Source organism: Mustelus asterias, chromosome 14 (genome assembly GCF_964213995.1).
Source record: "Mustelus asterias chromosome 14, sMusAst1.hap1.1, whole genome shotgun sequence".
In the NCBI taxonomy this organism is placed as follows: Eukaryota; Metazoa; Chordata; class Chondrichthyes; order Carcharhiniformes; family Triakidae; genus Mustelus; species Mustelus asterias.
In genome coordinates, this window is record NC_135814.1 from 79,881,073 (window position 1) to 79,901,790 (window position 20,718).

General features: G+C 45.2%; 1 protein-coding gene across 5 annotated transcripts in view; it reads right to left on the reverse strand.

The window, feature by feature from the left end:
• Positions 1 to 20,718, reverse strand: part of LOC144503789 (collagen alpha-3(VI) chain-like) — a 342,857-nt gene that overhangs the window by 188,826 nt on the left and 133,313 nt on the right. For all 5 annotated transcript variants that reach the window (XM_078228671.1, XM_078228670.1, XM_078228673.1 and 2 more), the window contains 3 exons: positions 14,469 to 15,065; positions 7,928 to 8,524; positions 503 to 1,099 (listed from right to left, as the gene is read on the reverse strand). In XM_078228671.1, the coding sequence (XP_078084797.1) occupies positions 503 to 1,099; positions 7,928 to 8,524; positions 14,469 to 15,065 (1,791 nt within the window). The remainder of the gene's footprint in view (positions 1 to 502; positions 1,100 to 7,927; positions 8,525 to 14,468; positions 15,066 to 20,718) is intronic.

Sequence of the window (20,718 nt, forward strand, 5' to 3'; positions counted from 1 at the left end):
TTTCTGGCCTTGGGGTGAGCGCAGACAGAAAATCCCGGCCTTTGTCTTTTCTAAATATCTGGAGATTATCGTAACTTCTAATTTAAATAATAAAAAGTAATCTCATCCTGTTTCAAGAACATTGATGTCTTCTGACGTTTTCCTGACATATTGGGCATGAAGGACCTGGGAACAGCGGGAATGGGGCTTTTTGACATCAGCACTCAAATCAAATGACCTTTTGACTTTGCTGGCTGTGTGATGCACCCTCAGCCCCCAATAATCTTCTAGTTAAAACTGAATTGGCAAGAAATAGGGGCAGGAATTCCATATCTGAGTATGGCCCGACACTGGAGAGTCCCCCTGATTACATGAAAATCTGTCACATGGGGTCAGATCTTGCATTCATATTGCACACTTAATGCTGTTACCTCAGATAGTAATTTCATTAGAAACCATGTTAGCAGAACAATTATTCATCATGGAATTATTGTGATATTTAAAGAGAGCAGAAATTCCTCACCCTCGGGTACAATTTCTGGGACTTGGATTATCTGATCTTTGTTCAGTGTGGTCAGCGGTGATTCCAGACGTTGCTGTAGTGTGTCCACATTCCGCAGATCATTTACCCTGAAAATATAACGAGGGGACAGCGAAATCCGTCGCAGTTCAGTATCGTCTGCGTCTCCTGATCCAATAGTGAAAGGTGCTACACCAGCCTCTTTCAGTGCTAATGCTGCCTGACGAACATCATCGGATGACCTGCTGGCAGTGAGAAGGATCAGGAACTGGGGTACACCTTCCTCTGCTCTGCCTCCAGCAGACCGAGTAAAGATGTTATTTTTGACATAGTCCAAGGCTGCACCAGTGTTGGCTCGACTCCCTCCTACCTGCCTGAGACTATTTATCGCATCCTTCACATCCTGATTTGTGGTGTGACTGCTTAAGTAGAAGTGGACTCTGGGATTATCACTGTACTGCACCACACCAACTCGAACTTTATCACTTCCAATGTCAAGAGTATCGGCCACGCTGGAAATAAATTTTTGAACTGAAGGGAAAGCACCTCTGACTTTGTCTGATCCATCAACAAGGAACACAATATCCCTCTTAACACCATCTGTAAGAAATGAAAAATAAATATATTTATTATTCAAACGTTGTCTGGGAAGTACTTTCCAGATTTGCATTCTGACTGAGCCTTTGCAATAGAGAAAGACACCATAGTCCCAAATGACCATAGGCAGCTTTCCACTTTGAGGGGGAGAGCTGACTGGTGGTGATTTAACCTGGGGATCACCACACCTCAAGCAAAGGGCAAGGTTGCGAATGGGCTCAAAAACATGACTTGTTTCAAAAAAGTCAATGAGAAAAGGTTTCAATTGGCAGAAGGGTTGGTAACCAGAGAGCACAGACTTGAGATGTTAAGCCAAAGAATAGGAGATAATGAGATTTTTTTTTTAAGAACAGCAAATTGTTGTGATCTGGAAGGATGGCCTGAAAGGATGCTGATTATAGATTGGAGTATATCCTTCAATGGGATTTTGATAAATACATAAAGGGAAAGATGTTTTCAGAATATGGGGACAGAGGTCTGGAGTGGGTCAAATTAGATATCATTTTGAAATGGCCAGTCCATGTAACTGCGGAACAGGTTAAACTGTCACTTGGAAACACATGGATTAATCAGGGATAGTCAACACAGTTTTGTTTGGAGAAGATAGTGTCTTACCAATTTTATCAAATGTTTTGAGGAAGTAACAAGCTAGGTTGATATGGGTAACACAGTAGATGTTGCCTACATGGACTTTAGGAAAGCATTTGAAAAGGAACAACATGACAGCCTGGTCAGAAAAGTGAGATACCATGGAATATGGGTAAAGATGGCGAGTTGGATCCAAAATTGACTCAGTGACAGAAAACAAAGAGTCATGGTCGATGGATGTTTTTGCATATGGAAAGTGTTTTCCAGTGGTGTCCCATGGGGCTCAATGTTGGGGCCCTTGCTATTTGTTGTGCATACTAATTATTTGGACATAAATGTGGGAGGAATGATTTGCAGGTGGTCCAAAAATTGATCGTCAGTTGATAGTGAAGAAGAATGTTACCAATGGTTTGGTTGAGTGGGCAGATAATTGGCAAATGGAATTCAATGGGGAAAAGTGTGATGTAATATTTGGGGACGGCAAACAAAGTAAGTGAATGCACAATAAACAGGAAAATGTTGAGAGGGGTAGAAGAAGTGACCTAAGGTGCATGTTGGCCCTGAAGGTGGCAGGATTGGTGGGGAAGGTGGTAAAGTCACCATACGGAATGCTTTCCTTTATTGGGCGAAGTATGGAATACAAAAGCAGGGATGTAATGGTGGAACTGTATAAAATGCTGGTTAGGCCACAGCTGGAGTTTTGTAAACAGTTCTGGCCACCACATCACAAGGACAACTTTGCTCTGGAGGGACTGCAGAAGAGCTTTACAAGAATGTTACCAGGGCTAGAAAATTGCAGCTAAGAGGAGAGATGAGGGGTCAATTCCCACAAGGAAGGATTTAAGGTGATAGGTAGAAGGATTAGAAGGGACATGAGGAAAATCTTTTTCACCTAGAGGGTGGTGGGTGTCTGGAATTCACTGCCTAAGTTGGTGGTTGAGGCTGAAATGCTCAACTCATTTAAAGGTTATCTGGATCTGGATCTGAAGTGCTGTATCAGATTACTCTATGATTCACTGAAATCAATGAGCTGATATGATATTCTGTGTTGTATTCTATATGTTGACAAGGTTACATCAGATTACTAATTAGATGACAGGTTATGGACAATAGCCCAAGTGTAAGAAAGCAATTGCACTTCTTACATTTTTTGGGACGACCAGTTACTCTAGTCACACCATATTCCCTGGAATGTAAGAAACACAAAGCAGATGCCAACTTGAAATACAACTGATTGGATAGGTAAAATATGTTATGCCACAGAAGATAGGAAAATCCCATCATCTTCCAGAGAAATTGATGGAACTCCTATGTGCAGATTGGAATGTCTTTTGAACCATTGATTTGGAAGAATTAATGTCGGCTGCTGGGCTGAAAGTTTGCCACCGAAGCAGATAGAGCAAGTTGATAGATGCACCTTGACATAAAGGGCCCTATCACACGTAATTTTAAATGTTCATTCAGAGTGGGGGTGGGGGGGGGGGGGGGGGAGTGGGGCGGTGGGGGGTGGCCTCCCTCATCTGAAGGCAGTTCTTAGGTAGCTGCAGAGTTGAAATAGAGTGCAGGCAAATATTGGTTCTCTGACACTTTGACCCAGTTTTATAAAAGGTTGTTTGCCTGTCCTCACCCCTCACAGCCAACCCACACACTGCATGCTGCCTCATACACCAATGTCACATCAATGCCACCAATACCACCCTATCACTTCTACAGCTGTTCACATAGTATCAACTAAATGCAGACCTGAGGAGCCATGTGGAGATTTATAAAACAACTTTTTACATTCTAATAGAGCTGGTACGAATACACCACTGATGCTGGAAGAAAATGCTCAGTCAGGAAACCCAATCAAAGATTTTCAAATCCATGTGGACAGTCTGTTATAAAAACAACAAACTTCTATTCAGTAACTGTATCAAGGCCGGCTAAACCTTTAATAGCCACTAAAATCTGTCAATGAAAAAGTGAAATTACCCTGTGATAAAATAAGTGATTTCGGACCAACTGAAACACGGACAAGCAAAAACATTGATGTCAGCTGTAATAACAGGCCACTGAGAAATGTTAGCACTGAAGTCTACTGAAAAGGGATGGACAGCTGGTAATTTTTTCCTAAGTTTTGCTACTTGACCTGCCATTCAATGCAATAAAGCAGTCTGGGTCTTTATTTGACTTTGACAGGAACATCACAGATTTTGGGCAGAATTTTCCTGTCCCGCTTGCCACAGAATCGTAGTGGGTGGAGGCGGACCATGCAAAGGTCCGTTGACCTCGGGCAGGGATTTCTGGCCTTGGGGTGAGCGCAGACAGAAAATCCCGGCCTTTGTCTTTTCTAAATATCTGGAGATTATCGTAACTTCTAATTTAAATAATAAAAAGTAATCTCATCCTGTTTCAAGAACATTGATGTCTTCTGACGTTTTCCTGACATATTGGGCATGAAGGACCTGGGAACAGGCATTTTTGCGGACACAGACGGGACTCTCGGATGGTGGTTTGCCTCCCTGGTGCAGGGGTCCGGGATGTCTCTGGTCGAGTCCCAGAAATCCTGAAGGGGGAGGGAGAGGAGCCGAAGGTCGTGATGCATATAGGTACTGCTGACATAGGTAGGAAGAGGGAAGGGGTCATGAAAAGAGAATATAGGGAGTTAGGTAGACAGCTGAGAAAGAGGAATGCAAAGGTAGTAATCTCGGGATTGCTGCCTGTGCCGCGGGAGAGTGAGAACAGGAATCGGTGGAGAATGAATGCGTGGCTGAGGGACTGGAGCAAGGGACAAGGATTTGGGTACTTGGATCATTGGGACCTCTTTAGGGGCAGGTGTGACCTGTTTAAAAAAGACGGGTGGCACTTGAATCCCAGGGGGACCAATATCCTGGCGGGAAGGTTGGCTAAGGCTACTGGAGAGACTTTAAACTAGAAAGGTTGGGGGGAGGGAATCGAAATGAGGGGACTGAGAGCGAGGAGGTTAGCTCGCAAATAGATAAGGAATGTAAACAGGGTAAGAGGGAGGTTAGACGACTGATGGAGAAGGGAAGTGCTCAGGCTGAAGGTCTGAGATGTGTCTATTTTAATGCCAGGAGTGTAGTGAATAAAGTGGATGAGCTTAGAGCGTGGATTGCTGCTTCGAATTGTGATGTGGTGGCCATTACGGAGACTTGGATGTCTCAGGGACAGGACTGGGTGCTTCAGGTGCCGGGTTTTAGATGTTTCAGGAAGGACAGGGAGGGAGGCAAGAGAGGGGGGGGAGTGGCACTGTTGATCAGGGATAGTGTCACGGCTGTTGAGAAGGTGGACGCCGTGGAGGGATTGACTACGGAGTCTCTGTGGGTGGAGGTAAGGAACAGGAAGGGGTCGGTAACGTTGCTGGGTGTTTTCTATAGGCCGCCCAATAGTAACAGAGATGTTGAGGAGCAGATGGGGAAACAGATCCTGGAGAGATGTAGGAATAACAGAGTCGTCGTGATGGGAGATTTTAATTTCCCAAACATAGATTGGAATATCCCTAGGGCTAGAGGTTTGGATGGAGAGGCGTTTGTTAGGTGTGTCCAGGAGAGTTTCCTGACACAGTATGTGGATAAGCCTACTAGAGGAGAGGCTGTACTTGATCTGGTGCTGGCTAATGAACCTGGACAGGTGGAGGATCTCTCGGTGGGTGAGCATCTTGGGGATAGCGATCATAATTCTATCTCCTTCACGATAGCATTGGAAAGAGATAGGATCAGGCAGGCTAGGAAAGTGTTTCTCTGGAGTAAAGGGAAATACAGTGTCATCAGGGAGGAAATTAGACGGGTAAATTGGAAGGAGGCATTCTTGGGGAAAAGTACCGAAGGAAAGTGGAGGATTTTCAAGGAATGTTTGTCTGGAGCTCTGCATGACAACGTTCCGATGAGACAGGGGGGTGTTGGTAGGGTACGGGAACCGTGGTGCACGAAGGTTGTGATGAACCTGGTGAATAAGAAAAGAGAGGCGTACAGAAGGTTCAGAGAGCTAGGAGGTGTTAAGGATTTAGAGGGGTATACGGGATGTAGGAAGGAGCTTAAGAAGGAAATTAGGAGAGCGAGAAGGGGTCATGAGAAGGCCTTGGCGGGTAAGATTAAGGAGAATCCCAAGGCTTTCTACAAATATGTCAAGAGTAAAAGGATGAGATGTGAAGGCATAGGACCCTTAAAAGGTGAAGGGGGAAAAGTTTGTGCAGAACCGTTAGAAATGGCGGAGCTGCTTAATGAATACTTTACCTCGGTATTCACGGTGGAAAGGGATCTGGGTGGTTGTACTGCTGGTTTGCGGTGGACAGAAAGGATCGAGCATGTGGACATAAAGAAAGAGGATGTGTTGGAACTATTGAATGGCATCAAGGTTGGTAAGTCGCCGGGACCGGATGGGATGTACCCCAGGTTACTGTGGGAGGCGAGGGAGGAGATTGCGGAGCCTTTGGCGATGATCTTTGCATCGTCGATGGAGACGGGAGAGGTTCCGGAGGATTGGAGGATTGCAGATGTGGTCCCTATATTCAAGAAAGGGAACAGGGACAGCCCGGGAAATTACCGACCGGTGAGTCGAACCTCAGTGGTTGGTAAGTTGATGGAGAGGATCCTGAGAGACAGGATTTATGATCATCTAGAGAAGTTTAGTATGATCAAAAGTAGTCAGCACGGCTTTGTCAAGGGCAGGTCGTGCCTTACGAGCCTGGTTGAGTTCTTTGAAAATGTGACCAAACACATTGACGAAGGAAGAGCGGTGGATGTGGTCTATATGGACTTCAGCAAGGCGTTCGATAAGGTCCCCCATGCAAGACTTCTTGAGAAAGTGAGAGGGCATGGGATCCAAGGGGCTGTTGCCTTGTGGATCCAGAACTGGCTTGCCTGCAGAAGGCAGAGAGTGGCTGTGGAGGGGTCTTTCTCTGCATGGAGGTCAGTGACCAGTGGAGTGCCCCAGGGATCTGTTCTGGGACCCTTGCTGTTTGTCATTTTCATAAATGACCTGGATGAGGAAGTGGAGGGATGGGTTGGTAAGTTTGCTGACGACACCAAGGTAGGTGGTGTTGTGGATAGTTTGGAGGGATGTCAGAAGTTGCAGCGAGACATAGATAGAATGCAAGACTGGGCGGAGAAGTGGCAGATGGACTTCAACCCGGATAAGTGTGTGGTGATCCATTTTGGCAGATCCAATGGGATGAAGCAGCAGTATAATATGAAGGGTACCATTCTTAGCAGTGTAGAGGATCAGAAGGACCTTGGGGTCCGGGTCCATAGGACTCTTAAATCGGCCTCGCAGGTGGAGGATGCGGTCAAGAAGGCGTACGGCGTACTGGCCTTCATTAATCGAGGGATTGAGTTTAGGAGTCGGGAGATAATGCTGCAGCTTTATAGGACCCTGGTTAGACCCCACTTGGAGTACTGCGCGCAGTTCTGGTCACCTCATTACAGGAAAGATGTTGAAGCCATTGAAAGGGTGCAGAGGAGATTTACAAGGATGTTGCCTGGATTGGGGGGCATGCCTTATGAGGATAGGTTGAGGGAGCTTGGTCTCTTCTCCCTGGAGAGACGAAGGATGAGAGGTGACCTGATAGAGGTTTACAAGATGTTGAGAGGTCTGGATAGGGTAGACTCTCAGAGGCTATTTCCAAGGGCTGAAATGGTTGCTACGAGAGGACACAGGTTTAAGGTGCTGGGGGGTAGGTACAGAGGAGATGTCAGGGGTAAGTTTTTCACTCAGAGGGTGGTGGGTGAGTGGAATCGGCTGACGTCGGTGGTGGTGGAGGCAAACTCGTTGGGGTCTTTTAAGAGACTTCTGGATGAGTACATGGGATTTAATGGGATTGAGGGCTATAGATAGGCCTAGAGGTGGGGATGTGATCGGCGCAACTTGTGGGCCGAAGGGCCTGTTTGTGCTGTGGCTTTCTATGTTCTATAACAGCGGGAATGGGGCTTTTTGACATCAGCACTCAAATCAAATGACCTTTTGACTTTGCTGGCTGTGTGATGCACCCTCAGCCCCCAATAATCTTCTAGTTAAAACTGAATTGGCAAGAAATAGGGGCAGGAATTCCATATCTGAGTATGGCCCGACACTGGAGAGTCCCCCTGATTACATGAAAATCTGTCACATGGGGTCAGATCTTGCATTCATATTGCACACTTAATGCTGTTACCTCAGATAGTAATTTCATTAGAAACCATGTTAGCAGAACAATTATTCATCATGGAATTATTGTGATATTTAAAGAGAGCAGAAATTCCTCACCCTCGGGTACAATTTCTGGGACTTGGATTATCTGATCTTTGTTCAGTGTGGTCAGCGGTGATTCCAGACGTTGCTGTAGTGTGTCCACATTCCGCAGATCATTTACCCTGAAAATATAACGAGGGGACAGCGAAATCCGTCGCAGTTCAGTATCGTCTGCGTCTCCTGATCCAATAGTGAAAGGTGCTACACCAGCCTCTTTCAGTGCTAATGCTGCCTGACGAACATCATCGGATGACCTGCTGGCAGTGAGAAGGATCAGGAACTGGGGTACACCTTCCTCTGCTCTGCCTCCAGCAGACCGAGTAAAGATGTTATTTTTGACATAGTCCAAGGCTGCACCAGTGTTGGCTCGACTCCCTCCTACCTGCCTGAGACTATTTATCGCATCCTTCACATCCTGATTTGTGGTGTGACTGCTTAAGTAGAAGTGGACTCTGGGATTATCACTGTACTGCACCACACCAACTCGAACTTTATCACTTCCAATGTCAAGAGTATCGGCCACGCTGGAAATAAATTTTTGAACTGAAGGGAAAGCACCTCTGACTTTGTCTGATCCATCAACAAGGAACACAATATCCCTCTTAACACCATCTGTAAGAAATGCAAAGTAAATATATTTATTATTCAAACGTTGTCTGGGAAGAAGTCAAAGTACTTTCCAGATTTGCATTCTGACTGAGCCTTTGCAATAGAGAAAGACACCATAGTCCCAAATGACCATAGGCAGCTTTCCACTTTGAGGGGGAGAGCTGACTGGTGGTGATTTAACCTGGGGATCACCACACCTCAAGCAAAGGGCAAGGTTGCGAATGGGCTCAAAAACATGACTTGTTTCAAAAAACGTCAATGAGAAAAGGTTTCAATTGGCAGAAGGGTTGGTAACCAGAGAGCACAGACTTGAGATGTTAAGCCAAAGAATAGGAGATAATGAGATTTTTTTTTTAAGAACGGCAAATTGTTGTGATCTGGAAGGATGGCCTGAAAGGATGCTGATTATAGATTGGAGAATATCCTTCAATGGGATTTTGATAAATACATAAAGGGAAAGATGTTTTCAGAATATGGGGACAGAGGTCTGGAGTGGGTCAAATTAGATATCATTTTGAAATGGCCAGTCATAGAACATAGAACATAGAACAGTACAGCACAGAACAGGCCCTTCGGCCCACGATGTTGTGCCGAGCTTTATCTGAAACCAAGATCAAGCTATCCCACTCCCTATCATCCTGGTGTGCTCCATGTGCCTATCCAATAACCGCTTAAATGTTTCTAAAGTGTCTGACTCCACTATCACTGCAGGCAGTCCATTCCACACCCCAACCACTCTCTGCGTAAAGAACCTACCTCTGATATCCGTCCTGTATCTCCCACCACGAACCCTATAGTTATGCCCCCTTGTAATAGCTCCATCCACCCGAGGAAATAGTCTTTGAACGTTCACTCTATCTATCCCCTTCATCATTTTATACACCTCTATTAAGTCTCCCCTCAGCCTCCTCCGCTCCAGAGAGAACAGCCCTAGCTCCCTCAACCTTTCCTCATATGAGCTACCCTCCAAACCAGGCAGCATCCTGGTAAATCTCCTCTGCACTCTTTCCAGCGCTTCCACATCCTTCTTATAGTGAGGTGACCAGAACTGCACACAATATTCCAAATGTGGTCTCACCAAGGTCCTGTACAGTTGCAGCATAACCCCACGGCTCTTAAACTCCAACCCCCTGTTAATAAAAGCTAACACACTATAGGCCTTCTTCACAGCTCTATCCACTTGACTGGCAACCTTTAGAGATCTGTGGATATGGACCCCAAGATCTCTCTGTTCCTCCACAGTCTTCAGAACCCTACCTTTGACCCTGTAATCCACATTTAAATTTGTCCTACCAAAATGAATCACCTCACATTTATCAGGGTTAAACTCCATTTGCCATTTTTCAGCCCAGCTTTGCATCCTATCTATGTCTCTTTGCAGCCTACAACAGCCCTCCACCTCATCCACTACTCCACCAATCTTGGTGTCATCAGCAAATTTACTGATCCACCCTTCAGCCCCCTCCTCTAAGTCATTAATAAAAATCACAAAGAGCAGAGGACCAAGCACTGATCCCTGCGGCACACCGCTAGCAACCTGCCTCCAATCCGAAAATTTTCCATCGACCACCACCCTCTGTCTTCGGTCAGACAGCCAGTTACCTATCCAATCGGCCAACTTTCCCTCTATCCCACACCTCCTCACTTTCATCATAAGCCGACCATGGGGGACCTTATCAAACGCCTTACTAAAATCCATGTATATGACATCAACTGCCCTACCTTCATCAACACACTTAGTTACCTCCTCAAAAAATTCTATCAAATTTGTGAGGCACGACTTGCCCTTCACGAATCCGTGCTGACTATCTCGGATTAATCCGCATCTTTCTAAATGGTCGTAAATCCCATCGCTAAGGACCCTTTCCATCAATTTACCAACCACCGAAGTAAGACTAACCGGTCTATAATTACCAGGGTCATTTCTATTCCCTTTCTTAAACAGAGGAACAACATTCGCCATTCTCCAGTCCTCTGGCACCATCCCCGTGGACAGCGAGGACCCAAAGATCAACGCCAAAGGCTCTGCAATCTCATCCCTTGCCTCCCACAGAATCCTAGGATACATTTCATCAGGCCCAGGGGACTTATCGACCTTCAGTTTATTCAAAACTGCCAAGACATCCTCCCTCCGAACATCTATTTCCTCCAGCCTATTAGCCTGTAACACCTTCTCTTCCTCAAAAACATGGCCCCTCTCCTTGGTGAACACTGAAGAAAAGTATTCATTCATCACCTCGCCTATCTCTACTGACTCCATACACAAGTTCCCACTACTGTCCTTGACCGGCCCTAACCTCACCCTGGTCATTCTTTTATTCCTCACATAAGAGTAAAAAGCCTTGGGGTTTTCCTTGATCCGACCCGCCAAGGACTTCTCATGTCCCCTCCTAGCTCTCCTAAGCCCCTTTTTCAGCTCATTCCTTGCTAACTTGTAACCCTCAATCGAGCCATCTGAACCTTGTTTCTTCATCCCTACATAAGCTTCCCTCTTCCTTTTCACAAGACATTCCACCTCTTTTGTGAACCATGGTTCCCTCACTCGGCCATTTCCTCCCTGCCTGACAGGAACATACCTATCAAGGACATCCAGTATTTGTTCCTTGAAAAAGTTCCACTTTTCATTAGTTCCTTTCTCTGACAGTTTCTGTTCCCAACTTATGCCCCCTAATTCTTGCCTAATCGCATCATAATTACCCCTCCCCCAATTGTAAACCTTGCCCTGCCATACGGCCCTATCCCTCTCCATTGCAATAACAAAAGACACCGAATTGTGGTCACTATCTCCAAATTGCTCTCCCACAACCAAATCTAACACTTGGCCCGGTTCAGTTCCCAGTACCAAATCCAATGTGGCCTCACCTCTAGTCGGCCCATCCACATATTGTGTCAGGAAACCCTCCCGCACACACTGGACAAAAACTGCCCCATCCAAACTATTTGACCTACAAAGGTTCCAATCAATATTTGGAAAGTTAAAGTCCCCCATGACAACTACCCTGTGACCCCCACACATATCCATAATCTGCTTAGCAATTTCTTCCTCCACATCTCTATTACTATTTGGGGGCCTATAGTAAACTCCTAGCAACAGTCCATGTAACTGCGGAACAGGTTAAACTGTCACTTGGAAACACATGGATTAATCAGGGATAGTCAACACAGTTTTGTTTGGAGAAGATAGTGTCTTACCAATTTTATCAAATGTTTTGAGGAAGTAACAAGCTAGGTTGATATGGGTAACACAGTAGATGTTGCCTACATGGACTTTAGGAAAGCATTTGAAAAGGAACAACATGACAGCCTGGTCAGAAAAGTGAGATACCATGGAATATGGGTAAAGATGGCGAGTTGGATCCAAAATTGACTCAGTGACAGAAAACAAAGAGTCATGGTCGATGGATGTTTTTGCATATGGAAAGTGTTTTCCAGTGGTGTCCCATGGGGCTCAATGTTGGGGCCCTTGCTATTTGTTGTGCATACTAATTATTTGGACATAAATGTGGGAGGAATGATTTGCAGATGGTCCAAAAATTGATCGTCAGTTGACAGTGAGGAAGAATGTTATCAATGGTTTGGTTGAGTGGGCAGATAATTGGCAAATGGAATTCAATGGGGAAAAGTGTGATGTAATATTTGGGGAGGGCAAACAAAGTAAGTGAATGCATAATAAACAGGAAAATGTTGAGAGGGGTAGAAGAAGTGACCTAAGGTGCATGTTGGCCCTGAAGGTGGCAGGATTGGTGGGGAAGGTGGTAAAGTCACCATACGGAATGCTTTCCTTTATTGGGCGAAGTGTGGAATACAAAAGCAGGGATGTAATGGTGGAACTGTATAAAATGCTGGTTAGGCCACAGCTGGAGTTTTGTAAACAGTTCTGGCCACCACATTACAAGGACAACTTTGCTCTGGAGGGACTGCAGAAGAGCTTTACAAGAATGTTACCAGGGCTAGAAAATTGCAGCTAAGAGGAGAGATGAGGGGTCAATTCCCACAAGGAAGGATTTAAGGTGATAGGTAGAAGGATTAGAAGGGACATGAGGAAAATCTTTTTCACCTAGAGGGTGGTGGGTGTCTGGAATTCACTGCCTACGTTGGTGGTTGAGGCTGAAATGCTCAACTCATTTAAAGGTTATCTGGATCTGGATCTGAAGTGCTGTATCAGATTACTCTATGATTCACTGAAATCAATGAGTTGATATGATATTCTGTGTTGTATTCTATATGTTGACAAGGTTACATCAGATTACTAATTAGATGACAGGTTATGGACAATAGCCCAAGTGTAAGAAAGCAATTGCACTTCTTACATTTTTTGGGACGACCAGTTACTCTAGTCACACCATATTCCCTGGAATGTAAGAAACACAAAGCAGATGCCAACTTGAAATACAACTGATTGGATAGGTAAAATATGTTATGCCACAGAAGATAGGAAAATCACATCATCTTCCAGAGAAATTGATGGAACTCCTATGTGCAGATTGGAATGTCTTTTGAACCATTGATTTGGAAGAATCAATGTCGACTGCTGGGCTGAAAGTTTGCCACCGAAGCAGATAGAGCAAGTTGATAGATGCACCTTGACATAAAGAGCCCTGTCACACGTAATTTTAAATGTTCATTCAGAGTGGGGGTGGGGTGGGGGGGGGGGGGGGGGGTGGAGGGTGTGGCCTCCCTCATCTGAAGGCCGTTCTTAGGTGGCTGCAGAGTTGAAATAGTGTGCAGGCAAATATTGGTTCTCTGACACTTTGACCCAGTTTTATAAAAGGTTGTTTGCCTGTCCTCACCCCTCACAGCCAACCCACACACTGCATGCTGCCTCATACACCAATGTCACATCAATGCCACCAATACCACCCTATCACTTCTACAGCTGTTCACATAGTATCAACTAAATGCAGACCTGAGGAGCCATGTGGAGATTTATAAAACAACTTTTTACATTCTAATAGAGCTGGTACGAATACACCACTGATGCTGGAAGAAAATGCTCAGTCAGGAAACCCAATCAAAGATTTTCAAATCCATGTGGACAGTCTGTTATAAAAACAACAAACATCTGTTCAGTAACTGTATCAAGGCCGGCTAAACCTTTAATAGCCACTAAAATCTGTCAATGAAAAAGTGAAATTACCCTGTGATAAAATAAGTGATTTCGGACCAACTGAAACACGGACAAGCAAAAACATTGATGTCAGCTGTAATAACAGGCCACTGAGAAATGTTAGCACTGAAGTCTACTGAAAAGGGATGGACAGCAGGTAATTTTTTCCTACGTTTTGCTACTTGGCCTGCCATTCAATGCAATAAAGCAGTCTGGGTCTTTATTTGACTTTGACAGGAACATCACAGATTTTGGGCAGAATTTTCCTGTCCCGCTTGCCACAGAATCGCAGTGGGTGGAGGCGGACCATGCAAAGGTCCGTTGACCTCGGGCAGGGATTTCTGGCCTTGGGGTGAGCGCAGACAGAAAATCCCGGCCTTTGTCTTTTCTAAATATCTGGAGATTATCGTAACTTCTAATTTAAATAATAAAAAGTAATCTCATCCTGTTTCAAGAACATTGATGTCTTCTGACGTTTTCCTGACATATTGGGCATGAAGGACCTGGGAACAGCGGGAATGGGGCTTTTTGACATCAGCACTCAAATCAAATGACCTTTTGACTTTGCTGGCCGTGTGATGCACCCTCAGCCCCCAATAATCTTCTAGTTAAAACTGAATTGGCAAGAAATAGGGGCAGGAATTCCATATCTGAGTATGGCCCGACACTGGAGTGTCCCCCTGATTACATCAAAATCTGTCCCATGGGGTCAGATCTCGCATTCATATTGCACACTTAATGCTGTTACCTCAGATAGTAATTTCATTAGAAACCATGTTAGCAGAACAATTATTCATCATGGAATTATTGTGATATTTAAAGAGAGCAGAAATTCCTCACCCTCGGGTACAATTTCTGGGACTTGGATTATCTGATCTTTGTTCAGTGTGGTCAGCGGTGATTCCAGACGTTGCTGTAGTGTTTCCACATTCCGCAGATCATTTACCCTGAAAATATAACGAGGGGACAGCGAAATCCGTTGCAGTTCAGTATCGTCTGCATCTCCTGATCCAATAGTGAAAGGTGCTACACCAGCCTCTTTCAGTGCTAATGCTGCCTGACGAACATCATCGGATGACCTGCTGGCAGTGAGAAGGATCAGGAACTGGGGTACACCTTCCTCTGCTCTGCCTCCAGCAGACCGAGTAAAGATGTTATTTTTGACATAGTCCAAGGCTGCACCAGTGTTGGCTCGACTCCCTCCTACCTGCCTGAGATTATTTATCGCATCCTTCACTTCCTGATTTGTGGTGTGACTGCTTAAGTAGAAGTGGACTCTGGGATTATCACTGTACTGCACCACACCAACTCGAACTTTATCACTTCCAATGTCAAGAGTATCGGCCACGCTGGAAATAAATTTTTGAACTGAAGGGAAAGCCCCTCTGACTTTGTCTGATCCATCAACAAGGAACACAATATCCCTCTTAACACCATCTGTAAGAAATGGAAAGTAGATTACACTCTGTTCATAGTCATGTGTAAAAATGCATGTACGATATTAATGTTTTGAATGTTTCAAAGGAGTTAATTTTAGATTTTTTTTGGTTAAACAAGGCTAAAATTCATGCTTTTAATATACCATGAAAGCTTAGGTATTGTGAACCTGATGTTAACAATGTTATTGGAAAAATCGAATAGAAATTGAGACTTAACTCAACCTTCATGAGGGTAATGCTCATTAATCTCATTGGCAATCTTTTTTCAGTATCTAAACAGGTTCATGTGATCGTGAAAAATCAATAAGGATTTAATTTATAGCAGGTTCCTGAAGAAGAGGGAGTACTTGGATAAGTTACTGAGAATGGAAGAATTATTTTTGGGGTAATTGTTTGATTCATTAGCTATTCTCATTTAATTTTTCCATGGTGGCACCACAGTTAGCATTGCTGCCTCACAGTGCCCGAGACCGGGGTTTGATTCCAGTCTTGGGTGACTGTCTGTGTGGAGTTTGCATGTTCTTCCCGAGTCAGCGTGGGAATCCTCTGGGTGCTCCAGTTTCCTCCCACAGTCCAAAGATGTGCACGTTAGGTGGATTGGCCATTCTAAATTGCCCCTTAGCATCCCAAGATGTGTCGGTTAGGGAAACTATTGGATAAATGAAAGGGATTATGGGACAGAGTGCAGGGGGCGGGTGGGGGGGGGGTTGTCCTGGATAAGATGTTCTGTCAGAGGGCTAGTGCAATATAGGGGTTTATGATCAATGGAAATTTAGATTTTTTTGTCAGCAATTCCATGCCAATTGATGCATGATTTCGTTCCACACTACCCAGTCAACAATGCTCAGTCAAATGCAGATGAAAACTCTCTTTGTACTGTCCAACATTACAACTTATTTTCCATGCCACTTAATGCCTGAATCAGAGTTTAGATTGAGATGAGTAAAAATGAGGAATTGTGAACCTGAAGAGCATGGGACGTTTTCGTGGCAATTGGAAATATGCTTTCACTTTGTTGGCCGTTTTTCCACAGAACTGGATTGGCTTCTTTAGTGTGAGGCTATTGAAAGGTTATGAATGCCCCCCTTCCAAATACAGTGAGGACTTTGTTGGAACAGTTCTAGTAAACAGTGGGAAAAGTCTGACCAAACAAATGGTAGAATGTTGGTTCCGGCACGAAAAAGGGAGTGTTTCCTGCCGATGGAACAGATCTGTTTTCGGGCTGAATCTTATGCTCCAATAGAACATAGAACAGAGAACATTACAGCACAGAACAGGCCCTTCGGCCCACGTTGTTGTGCCGAGCCTTGTCTGAAAACCAGATCAAGCTATTTCCTCCCTGTCATCCCGAAGTACTCCATGTGCCTATCCAATAGCTTCTTAAATGTTCCTAAAGTTTCTGACTCCACTATCACTGCAGGCAGTCCATTCCACAGCCCAACCACTCTATGAGTAAAAAACCTACCTCAGACATCCTTCCTATATCTCCCACCATGAACCCTATAGTTATGCCCCCTAGTTACCACTCCAGTCACCCGAGGAAATAGTCTTTGAACGTTCACTCTATCTATCCCCCTCATCATCTTATATACCTCTATCAAGTCTCCTCTCAACCTCCTCTGCTCCAAAGAGAAAAGCACAAGTTCCCTCAACCTTTCCTCATAAGACCTACACTCCAAACCAGGCAGCATCCTGGTAAATCTCCTTTGCACTCTTTCCAGTGTCTCCACATCCTTCCTGTAGTGAGGTGACCAGAACTGCACACAATATTCCAAATGTGATCTCACCAAGGTCCTGTACAGTTGCAGCATAACCCCACGGCTTTTAAACTCAAACCCCCTGTTAATGAACGCCAACACACTATAGGCCTTCTTCACGGCTCTATCCACTTGAGTGGCAACCTTCAGAGATCTATGGATATGAACCCCAAGATCTCTCTGTTCCTCCACATTCTTCAGAACCCTACCTTTGACCCTGTAATCCACATTTAAATTTGTCCTACCAAAATGAATCACCTCGCATTTGTCAGTGTTAAACTCCATTTGCCATTTTTCAGCCCAGCTCTGCATCCTATCTATATCTCTTTGCAGCCTACAACAGCTCTCCACCTCATCCACTCCTCCACCAATCTTGGTGTCATCAGCAAATTTACTGATCCACCCTTCAGCCCCCTCCTCCAAGTCATTTATAAAAATGACACATCGCAGAGGACCAAGCACTGATCCCTGTGGCACTCCGCTGGTAACCGGTTTCCAGTCCGAAAATTTTCCATCCACCACCACCCTCTGTCTTCTGTTAGATAGTAAGAAGTCTCACAACACCAGGTTAAAGTCCAACAGGTTTATTTGGTAGCAAATACCATAAGCTTTCGGAGCAATGCTCCTTCGTCAGATGGAGTGGTCTCTGTTCTCAAACAGGGCACAGACACAGAAATCAAATTACAGAATACTGATTAGAATGCAAATCTCTACAGCCAGCCAGGTCTTAAATGCACAGACAATGTGGGTGGAGGGAGCATTCAACACAGGTTAAAGAGATGTGTATTGTCTCCAGACAGTACAGCTTGTGAAATTGTGCAAGTCCAGGAGTCAAGCTGTGGGGGTTACTGATAATGTGACATAAATCCAACATCCCGGTTTAGACCGTCCTCATGTGTGCCAAACTTGGCTATCAGTTTCTGCTCAGTGACTCTGCGCTGTCGTGTGTCGTGAAGGCCGCCTTGGAGAACGCTTACCTGAAGATCCAAGGCTGAATGCCCGTGACTGCTGAAGTGCTCCCCCACAGGAAGAGAACAGTCTTGCCTGGTGATTGTCGAGCGGTGTTCATTCATCCGTTGTCGTAGCGTTTGCATGGTTTCCCCAATGTACCATGCCTCGGGACATCCTTTCTTGCAGCGTATCAGGTAGACAACGTTGGCTGAGTTGCAAGAGTAGGTACCGTGTACCTGGTAGATGGTGTTCTCACGTGAGATGATGGCATCCGTGTTGATGATCCGGCACGTCTCGCAGAGGTTGCTGTGGCAGGGTTGTGTGGTGTCGTGGTCACTGTTCTCCTGAAGGCTGGGTAGTTTGCTGCGGACAATGGTCTGTTTGAGGTTGCGTGGTTGTTTGAAGGCAAGAAGTGGGGGTGTGGGGATGGCCTTGGCGAGATGTTCGTCTTCATCAATGACATGTTGAAGGCTCCGGAGGAGATGCCGTAGCTTCTCCGCTCCGGGGAAGTACTGGACGACGAAGGGTACTCTGTCCGCCGTGTCCCGTGTTTGTCTTCTGAGAAGGTCGGTGCGGTTTTTCGCTGTGGCACGTCGGAACTGTTGATCGATGAGTCGAGCGCCATATCCTGTTCTTATGAGGGCATCTTTCAGCGTCTGGAGGTGTCTGTTGCGATCCTCCTCATCCGAGCAGATCCTGTGTATTCGGAGGGCTTGTCCGTAGGGGATGGCTTCTTTAACGTGTTTAGGGTGGAAGCTGGAGAAGTGGAGCATCATGAGGTTATCCGTGGGCTTGCGGTACAGTGAGGTGCTGAGGTGACCGTCCTTAATGGAGATGCGTGTGTCCAAGAATGCAACCGATTCCGGAGCGTAGTCCATGGTGAGTCTGATGGTGGGATGGAACTTGTTGATGTCATCATATAGTTGTTTCAGTGATTGCTCACCATGACTCCAAAGGAAGAAAATGTCATCGATGTATCTAGTGTATAGCATGGGTTGAAGGTCCTGTGCGGTGAAGAAGTCTTGTTCGAACCTGTGCATGAAGATGTTGGCATATTGAGGTGCGAATTTTGTCCCCATGGCTGTTCCGTGTGTCTGGATGAAGAACTGGTTGTTGAAGGTGAAGATATTGTGATCCAGGATGAAGCGGATGAGTTGTAAAATTGCATCTGGAAACTGGCAGTTGACGGCATTGAGTACTGAGGCCGTTGCAGCAATGCCATCATCGTGGGGGATGCTGTTGTAGAGTGCCGAGACATCCATTGTGACGAGGAGTGCTCCTGGTTTCGCCAAGTTTGGCACACATGAGGACGGTCTAAACCGGGATGTTGGATTTATGTCACATTATCAGTAACCCCCACAGCTTGACTCCTGGACTTGCACAATTTCACAAGCTGTACTGTCTGGAGACAATACACATCTCTTTAACCTGTGTTGAATGCTCCCTCCACCCACATTGTCTGTGCATTTAAGACCTGGCTGGCTGTAGAGATTTGCATTCTAATCAGTATTCTGTAATTTGATTTCTGTGTCTGTGCCCTGTTTGAGAACAGAGACCACTCCATCTGACGAAGGAGCATTGCTCCGAAAGCTTATGGTATTTGCTACCAAATAAACCTGTTGGACTTTAACCTGGTGTTGTGAGACTTCTTACTGTGCTTACCCCAGTCCAACGCCGGCATCTCCACATTCTGTTAGATAGCCAGTTACCTATCCAATCGGCCAAACTTCCCTCTATCCCACACATCCTTACTTTCTTCATAAGCCGACCATGGGGGACTTTATCAAACGCCTTACTAAAATCCATGTATATGACATCAACTGCACTATCTTCATCTACATACTTAGTTACCTTCTCAAAAAATTCTATCAAATTTGTGAGGCAAGACTTGCCCTTCACAAATCCGTGCTGACTATCCCGGATTAAGCTGCATCTTTCTAAATGGTCGTAAATCCTATCCCTGAGGACCTTTTCTATCAACTTACCGACCACCGAAGTAAGACTAACCGGCCTATAATTACCAGGGTCATTTCTATTCACTTTCTTAAACAGAGGAACCACATTCGCCACTCTCCAGTCCTCTGGCACCACCCCCGTGGACAGTGAGGACGCAAAGATCAATGCCAAAGGCTCTGCTATCTCATCCCTTGCCTCCCAAAGACTCCGAGGATATATTTAATCAGGCCCAGGGGACTTATCAACTTTCAGTTTATTCAAAATTGCTAGTACATCTTCCCTCCGAACATCTACTTCCTTCAGCTATCAGCCTGTGACACCCTCTCTTCCTCAAAAACATGGCCCCTCTCCTTGGTGAACACCGAAGAAAAGTATTCATTCATCACCTCTCCTATCTCTTCTGACTCCATGCACAAATTCCCACTGCCGTCCTTGACCGGCCCCAACCTCACCCTGGTCATTCTTTTATTCCTCACATAAGAGTAAAAAGCCTTGGGGTTGCCATCACAAAGGAGAAAGTGCTAGAGAAACTAAAAGGTCTGAAAATTGATAAATCTCCGGGCCCAGATGGGCTACATCCTAGAGTTCTAAAGGAGATAGCTGAAGAAATAGTGGAGGCGTTAGTTATGATCTTTCAAAAGTCACTGGAGTCAGGGAAAGTCCCAGAGGATTGGAAAATCGCTGTTGTAACCCCACTGTTCAAGAAGGGAACAAGAAAAAAGATGGAAAATTATAGGCCAATTAGCCTAACCTCAGTTGTTGGCAAAATTCTAGAATCCATCGTTAAGGATGAGATTTCTAAATTCTTGGAAGTGCAGGGTCGGATTAAGACAAGTCAGCATGGATTTAGTAAGGGGAGGTCGTGCCTGACAAACCTGTTAGAGTTCTTTGAAGAGATAACAAATAGGTTAGACCAAGGAGAGCCAATGGATGTTATCTATCTTGACTTCCAAAAGGCCTTTGACAAGGTGCCTCACGGGAGACTGC